Raw genomic sequence first — 8,542 nt, 5'->3', positions numbered from 1 at the left:
TTATGCATGATGTAATGGATAATTCAAAAATCAGCCAAATATTAGAACCGGACTCCACATTTAAAACATTATCAGCAACAAGAAATATATATGAGAATGTTTCAATAACAACCGTCCCTCCAGCACCTTCCAGCAAGAAAACTGCAAAATTCGTTAATAAAGGATCGCCGAAAAAGAAATATAAAGAAGCTGTTGACGTTTCATCAATACCAATAGACGATGATTCCACAGAATGGAGGTGCCCGAATATAACGGGTTCCAGATCGTTAGAATGTGCCTGCGACTTACCTCATACTTTGCGTTGCAATGGTGACGTACATGGTCTAACAGTGAGTGTTTAATTAATAACATACTTAAATACATATTTGATTTAAATAGCATTGATATAAGCATGTATAAAAACTTTTTGTTTTGTTCTTAATTAGAAATTGGCGGAAAACTTACACACAACTCCTTATTCTGTAGCTTTGCTGGATATTTCATTACGAAACGTTACGTTTCTCAGCGATGCTCGAATATTTGATAAAGTTTCCTTAAGATGCCTCATTATTTCATCCGGTGAAATAAAACGTGTTCATAAATCTGCCTTTTTGGGTATTAAGGGGCCTCTTCTAGCATTGGGTTTACCTGGAAATGCTCTTCTCAGCGTACCATGGAGTTCCATTGCAATACTGGTACAGTTGGAACGATTAGACTTGTCAAATAACAAAATTAAAGCTCTTGGTACCTCAGATTTAGCTACTCTAGTAAATCTAGAGTATTTAGATCTTGGCAACAATCAGTTGTCGAGTATTTCACAAAGAACATTTGTTAATCTTAGAAAATTGGAAATTCTAAAATTAGGTGGCAACCGGTTGGGTGACTACGCATTCAGCTTAAAAGCCCTAACCCTGTGTCTCAATTTAAGGTTTGAAAAAATTACATCACACTCAAATATGTTGTTTTAATGTTTATTCTTTGCAGGGATCTTGACATCAGTGCCAATAACTTAAATGGACCATTGACAACTGTTTCATTACCCATATTAAAGAACCTAGCCAGTTTGAATTTAAATCGCAATCTTATAAAAAGCATACAAAACAAGGCTTTCGTAAAATTTTCTAAACTGCAGATACTTTCTTTGCGGCACAATCAAATAGATGTCTTACAAGATCATGCTTTTTACGGATTAGGGTCATTGGAAACTCTAGATTTGAGCTATAACGGCATAGTGGCTATTTCGGGTGCATCATTACAACATCTAACTAGACTAACTACACTCGATTTAACACACAATTTTCTGAGGGCTCTTACATCAGATCTCATAACACCCTTGCCCTCTCTAACTGATTTGGGATTATCTGGAAATGACATTTCAATTGTGGCAAGAAATGCCTTAGATGGCGCACTAGAATTGAGAAGTATATCCATGCAAGAAAATCCATTATCTTGTGATTGCACCATTCGAGAATTCGCCGAATGGCTACAAACGGCCAATTTAGTTTCACATGATCTCCTCACTATAACATGTGCCACACCCCCAAAATTAGAAGGAGCACCTTTAATACAAGTACCAATGGAAATGTTGAGCTGTGACATGGAAAATATGGAAAAAGACAATGCAAATATCATTGAACAATTGGGAGCATTTGCAAAAAAAAATCACTCTACACATCAAATTAAAGATCTATCGGACGAGGTATGCATTTTGAAATAACCAAACCAACCAAACCTTTATACTTAAAAATACATTAAAATTCTCACTTTATTTAAATTCAAGCTCATTTATTGACTGCAAGATTTGCATCCACACAACTACGTTTCTTAAAATAAAGATTATTTTAAGAATCTAAAGATTTTTCGATTTGACACATAGATTTTTTTTTCGATCCAAGGACAAAGTCTATTGAAACTGGCTGAAATCGGTCCATTATTTAAAAAAAAAGTGTCATATAGAAATAAATCACATGACATAATTTCATGGCGATCGGTTCATAATTGCTTAGATCCCATATAAGGCCTACTTCTGTAAATCATTCACAAAAATAAATTATTAAAATGTTTTTGCTCATTTACTCAGTATATGTCCTGGCTTTTCCGACCATACTTTCTTATTTGTTTACTTACTTGTTTTCATTTCATACTGTGTTAATATGTAAAAAATCGCAATGTTTATCCCAGTACTTTAACAAAAGTGCAATATAGTACATAATATGTACTACATATGTACTTATTTTTCTCAATATTTTAAATCTACATCAAAGAAAAATTTAAAAAAATCGAGTTAATTTCTTTAAACAGTTTATTTTTTTACAGCTTATTTCTGTTTCCTGTATATTACTTATGTATAACCAGAGAAAATATAAATAATATGTAACTTGAATAAAAATTCTCAATTGTGTTTAAATTTAATATAGCCCTTTAGTACAGACTATAAAACTTGCCCTTAAAATACATATGTATATCGTTAGCTAAAATGCAAAAAGGCGTAACTAACAAAAAATTCAAAATCGATTTTTTGATTGATTATTACGAATGCGATCAAAATTTACGCTTTTATTAATAAAAAACAAAGGGACGTAACTACAAGTGTGTTTATTTAATATATGCAAAACGACGTAATTACATTTTTTTCAAACTAAATATAATGAAATGGTTTTCTTTGAAAAATGTTTGAAGAAGTGCATGGACGACTTATCAATTCATGTTTTTCTGACGTTGGTTAATAGAATATCATTTCCATATCATGAAAAGTTGCACAAAGGTATAGGAAAACAAGTAAGAGTGCTATATTCGGCTATGCCGGATCTTATATACCCTTCACCTTTGTTGTGGATGCATTATTATTTTTTATAATTAGTATATATGTATGTACATTGCCCACTTTCAGCATACAGCATCCTAAATTTATCAAGAAAACAAAAAACAACAACAACGCCAAACGAAACAAAACACCAAAATTTTTGAAGATTTGGATCCCGGAGATATCTGGAGCCTTCGGAAAATTGATTTCAACAGACAGACAGACGGACATGGCTTAATCGACTCCGCTATCTATAAGGATCCAGAATATATATACTTTATAGGGTCGGAAATGAAAAATGTGGAAATTACAAACGGAATGACAAACTTATATATACCCTTCTCACGAAGGTGAAGGGTATAAAAAAGAGGGAAATAAATCTGTAACCTCTAAACGGTTCAGTGTTGCCAAAACTTTAAGACCATAACCCACCAGATTGCACTTATAATAACGCCAGAAACCACTAACCACTAACTTTAAATAAAACCACTGCACAGTGGGTTCGATGGTACCCAAAGTGGCGATTAATTCATAGAAGCCGTAGTTTTACATATAAAAACACAACATTTTAGAAAAAAAAGGTTAAAAAAATGTTTTTAACCCTTTAAGCGCATTATTGTTTTTTGGAAAAAAAGACATTTGTTCACAATTTTTGCTGTAACTTTGAAATGGAAAGCGATAAATTATTGAATATAATTGGAAATTAAAGCATACCTAATGTGCTATTAAAAAAGACAAATTATTTGTATGTATTTATATTAGTATAACTTTAATTTAAAATCCATTTTTTGTTTTATAAATCAGGTTGCGTTTCTGAAATCGCATGATCTGTTGAAAATTTATTTAAGAAATAGTAAAATGTCATAAAACATTCAAAGCCGTTTTTCTCGAAACGACTTTTTTGAATTATGACGTTGTTGCAGCAAATGAGCGATATGTATTTATATTAATATCAATTTAATTTAAATTCTAATTTTTGTTTTTCACAAAATTTTATAAATGTAAAATTTTTTTCAAAAAAGTCACAAAAGAAATTTTTGTAATGAATAATCATAATCATAAAATGGAAAAAAATTTAACTTCTTAAGCGTTTTTTGTTTTTCGGAAAAATATAATTTTCGCTGTAACTTTGAAAACAAAATAAATTTAAAGAATAAGTTAATATGTAATATGTATTCCTATTAGTATAAATTTGTATCCAGTTTTTCTTTCACTAAATTCAGTAAATGTAAAATTTAATCTGAAAAAATAAATAAATTTAAAAGTTTTGGGGGAATCTTTCTTTGGTTTCGTTTTACTTTCTTAATAAAACAATATATTAAAATATTTGTATTATTCAGCATTCTCAAATTCACCACAAATATCCCAATTATCATTAGCTTCATTATAATCATTATCTTCATCATCATTATTATAATCTTCATCATCACTATCTTCATCGTTGTTATCATTTACTGGTCTTGTTAAATAGATGACAACCAAAGTTTTTACACAAAAATTAAAATAAAAAAAATGGCCGGGTATTGTCTGGACTTTTTTTCTTAAATATAAGCTGATATCCTATACTATTCTAAAATTTATAAAACTAATTTCAACTATTACTAACTTAATACTTGTGGCCCATTAAATGCGGAAATTATTCCAATTTTGGACCTTTTTTAAAAAAATTATTAAAAATATATACACATAATTTTTATAAAAAAACAAAATTTTACTATATACTTTAATACCTGATGTTGAAGGTTCCATTATTAAAGATTTACTTTTAATAGATTTAACACTAACAATAATCGGTTGAATTGTAAAAATTTCCCATTTTTTAAATTCACTGAAAAGAAGTAAACAATTTAGTTGATTTATTTTTACAGCTAGTGATGTAGAATTTTTTCTACTTTTACCCTATACCAAAATTTATTATAAAAACTTTATTTCTAATTTTCAATTAATCGCCACTTTTATACCATTTGAACCCAACGTGCACTGATTAAAACCGCTAAATTTTTATTTAACGAGTTATCAAGCAAAACTTCTTTAAAACAAAAATAATTAAATTTTAAATTAAAATGTGTGCCAAAAACGTTATATGTATACTAAAATTAATTAATATCAATCCATTAGAAATTATAATTTTGATTATATTTCTGAGTTACATACCAACCAAATTTAAAAACGTTCATGAGACTTCATAATCGTAGCAGCACTTTTCATGGCGACGAAGGCAATTTTTACTAAAAAATTAATTTGCTTAAGGCCCTAATTTTGTAAATCACGCCACCAAAGTGATATTTATATGGAAAGCAAAAACAAAATTTCAAAAATTTTAAAAATTTGTTTTTGTTTTATATACAAAATTTTCAAATTATGAAAGGCAAACCAACGCTTGAATTTTGGTGCGTTTGTTCTGTTAAGAATTTGTATATAAAACAAAAACAAATTTTTGTGAAATTAGAAAAACTTCGTTAAAAATGTTTATAGTTTTCATTTCACAAAGTGTTTTGCTTCTCCTGTAAAATTATATTTTTGTTACTTACGCCTTTTTGCATTTTAGCTAACGATATAATTAATATATTGTTTTATCCCGCAGATCGTTTTACGAGAACTTCACTTTTCTACTGATTATGGACTAATTCTAACTTGGATTATAAATCTTAGTAAAAAAGATTATATGTGCGATGCAATATTTGTGTATAAGGAAGAAAATATTAACGAAATTCTTATTGACAATTCCCCGGTAAGAAAAATATACTAATAATTCACAAAATACTAAAGAGCTAGCTAGAATCATTAATTCTACATCCTTGACAGATACATTGTGAAAGCAAAATTATCAATGGCCAGAACACCGTTAGCGTTTTAGTGCCGGACAGTTCTTCTTTGGATATAGGAGAGAGGTAATAAATGAGTTGCTCATCATATACATATCGTCACCTAAAATGCAAAACAACGTATCATCAAAAAATTCGAAATTGATTTTATTATTGATTACGATTCACTACATCATATTACATATGTGTACATTTTAATTTTAAACTTTTACTATCAAAAATAACCTAGTTATAACCAAAATTGATACTAAAGTATCATCAAGTATATGATTTTCTTGAACAAAATAACGTATACGCTTTGATTAATAAATTAATTAATAAATCGTTTTTACCTTATTTTAGGTAGTATCCTAATTTGTTTTAAATAAATTTGTTGCATTTGAATATTTGTTGCAGTCTTAATGAAAATTTAATGAAGAACGTTTTTTAGTTTAAAAAAGTAGTTGTTAGTAATTAAAATAAAAAAAAACATAATAAAATTAAAAATGCATATATAAACTGCTTTTATTTAAAATAAAAAAAATATTTTTATTTAAGTTTTTATTTTTTCATAAAAATTTATATTGATGATACGTTTTTTTGTTTCAGAAAATAACAATTCAAAAAAACGTAAGCCACATAACTTAAAGTGTGCTTTGAAAAAATTAGTTTTTTTTCATAAAATATATTTCTAGAGTCATTGTAAATCAGATTTGAAAATTTTGTTTCAATATCTCAAGTAGTGCTTCTCCTATAAACTTATGAAAAGTGATGTTACGTTATTTTGCATTTTAGGTGACGATATGTACATTAGAGTGTCCCTTAGAATTAAATTAAAAACTATCGTAATGACCTAAAATAACACCAAAAAATGTTTAGCTTGTTCTAAGAAGGGCAACCCATACCGACTTTCGATTTAGTTTTGAGGTGCATTTATAAGGGGAAAAAATGCATATTTTTCAGTTTCTTTTTTAAATTTTGCTATTATAAATACTTTTGGAATTTTATTTAAAAGAGTCGAAATTGTCGTTCTAATGAGATATAAATGAAATTGGTTAAAAAATGTTAATGTTATTAAAAAATCGCCAGGCTACTAGAACCAGAAATGTAAGAACAAAATTAACATATTTTGAAAAATATTAAAACAACATTTTTTTGGTGGTATTTTAGGTCATTACGAAAGTTTTCAGGGGGTACCGTGTCAACATTTCAAAAAATTTAATTCTAAGGGACACTCTAATGTACATACATACGACGCGTCGTAGGACTGAAATTACCATTGAAACTAATCTAATTTTGTACATTTCTAGCTATCGGTTTTGCTTGGTTATGGTCCAAGAATATCAGCCACATTCTGACATAACAGTTGGTTGCTCTAATATAACTCAACTACAAATTAGCAATCCAGGCAACCTTCCAAAAGCTAGACAATTTAAACGTCGTCCTTATGCTGATTTTACAAAATTTGATAAGTCTGTCGAAACGGAACATCGAAACATAAACGCTTTGGCTGTAGACTTTCCTAATAGTGGAAGAATATTCAACACGAAAGTCAGCCACCAGGAAGAGGACTCAGATGCCTATTCCCAAAGGACTTTCGATTTTTTTAACTCATTAAATAAAAGTTTCTTACCAGGTATTGGCTTAGGAATTTTGGTGACATCTTTGTTAGTTTTGATTTGGGCGGCATCACGTCTTCGACATACAGATAACGCCACCGACAATCATAATTCCAATAATGGTCGTAGCAGCAGAAGATCTAGTTCACCAACGGCCACAACTTGCTATGCAGCATCGGAACATATTGCTCGTTTAGCTGATTCCGAAAATCGAACTCGATATTTAAAATTACAAGCTACAACAAGTCTCTAATCTTTAGGAATTCCAGTCATCATATGAACGATTCAACTTTGAACTTTTCACGACAAATAGAGGCTTGCAGTTTTTGGTCAGATTTTGTTAATTTTGGAAATTTGGGAAGAACCGAGTCCTCGACAGGCAGCCATTGTTTTAAAACAAATTATTATCAGCAGATGCTGAATATCAAAATTACCAACAAATGTATAATATTGTTCATTTAATTTACAGTATAAATACATATGTATGTGGCCCCGTTTGTATGGAGGAACAATAAGGTGTCGATATTTCCAACTAAAATTAAAGTTTAGCTCTTTTGAGGAGACCATTTCTCAAAATGTTTGTCCTAGCGTCAATGTTAATTTTTCGAAACATCAGATCGGGAAGAATAGGTTTCCAAAAAATTGTTAAAAACGGAAAAACCCGTTTCAGGTAAATTGTATGGGGTTTATAATGTATTAATTTAAACTACTTATTTTAATAAATTATATGCAAAAATTAAGATAAAATAAAATTTTTGAATTGACATTGAAGCTCATTTCAGAGACCTTTCACATGATACCTATTTTATACTTTAATCCAAGTCACCAAATAATGATACCAGGACAAAATGTTTTGAGAAACTGTATCTTTGAATGAATTAAACTTATATTTTAGTTGGGAACATTCACAACCTTCACAACCCTAATGTACATATCTCACGTATAGCTTTGTTTTATTTTATAAGGATTCCCGAAATGTATCTTTTCACTAAAACTGTTAGATTTTAATCGAAATAAATGTTTCATGTAAAAGCCCTTTTGAAAATGCAGTTTAGACATGTTTTAAATATAAACATATTTAACTGTTTTAAAATTAGATGTCAAGTAGTTCCGAATTAAATAAAACTCTCTAATTTGTTCAAACGTTTACATGTTATATGTATGTATAATGGACAGCTTTTGTATCTAAGTCGATGGCGTAAATTAATTAACACGATCGTAATATTTTAATATCAAGGCTTAAATCACAACCAATCGTATGAGTTGTATTTCGGCGAATAGTTGAATAAATGTTCTTGTTTTCACATGATACAGAATACAAATAAAAGAAAAAACTA

At 29.2% G+C, this 8,542-nt stretch overlaps 1 protein-coding gene across 1 annotated transcript; it reads left to right on the top strand.

Annotated features, from left to right (window-relative positions):
* Lrt (Leucine-rich tendon-specific protein) lies at positions 1-8,256 on the top strand. The gene is made up of 6 exons (XM_065511740.1): positions 1-329; positions 426-907; positions 964-1,678; positions 5,367-5,513; positions 5,588-5,673; positions 6,897-8,256. Exons 1-6 carry the CDS (start codon positions 3-5, stop codon positions 7,456-7,458), a joined length of 2,319 nt encoding a protein of 772 aa, XP_065367812.1. The 5' UTR covers positions 1-2; the 3' UTR covers positions 7,459-8,256.
* Positions 8,257-8,542: the final 286 nt, after the last annotated feature.

This window comes from Calliphora vicina, chromosome 5 (assembly GCF_958450345.1).
Source record: "Calliphora vicina chromosome 5, idCalVici1.1, whole genome shotgun sequence".
NCBI lineage: Eukaryota > Metazoa > Arthropoda > Insecta > Diptera > Calliphoridae > Calliphora > Calliphora vicina.
Note: the sequence above shows the minus strand (reverse complement) of the source record. Positions and strands in the feature narration are given on the sequence as shown.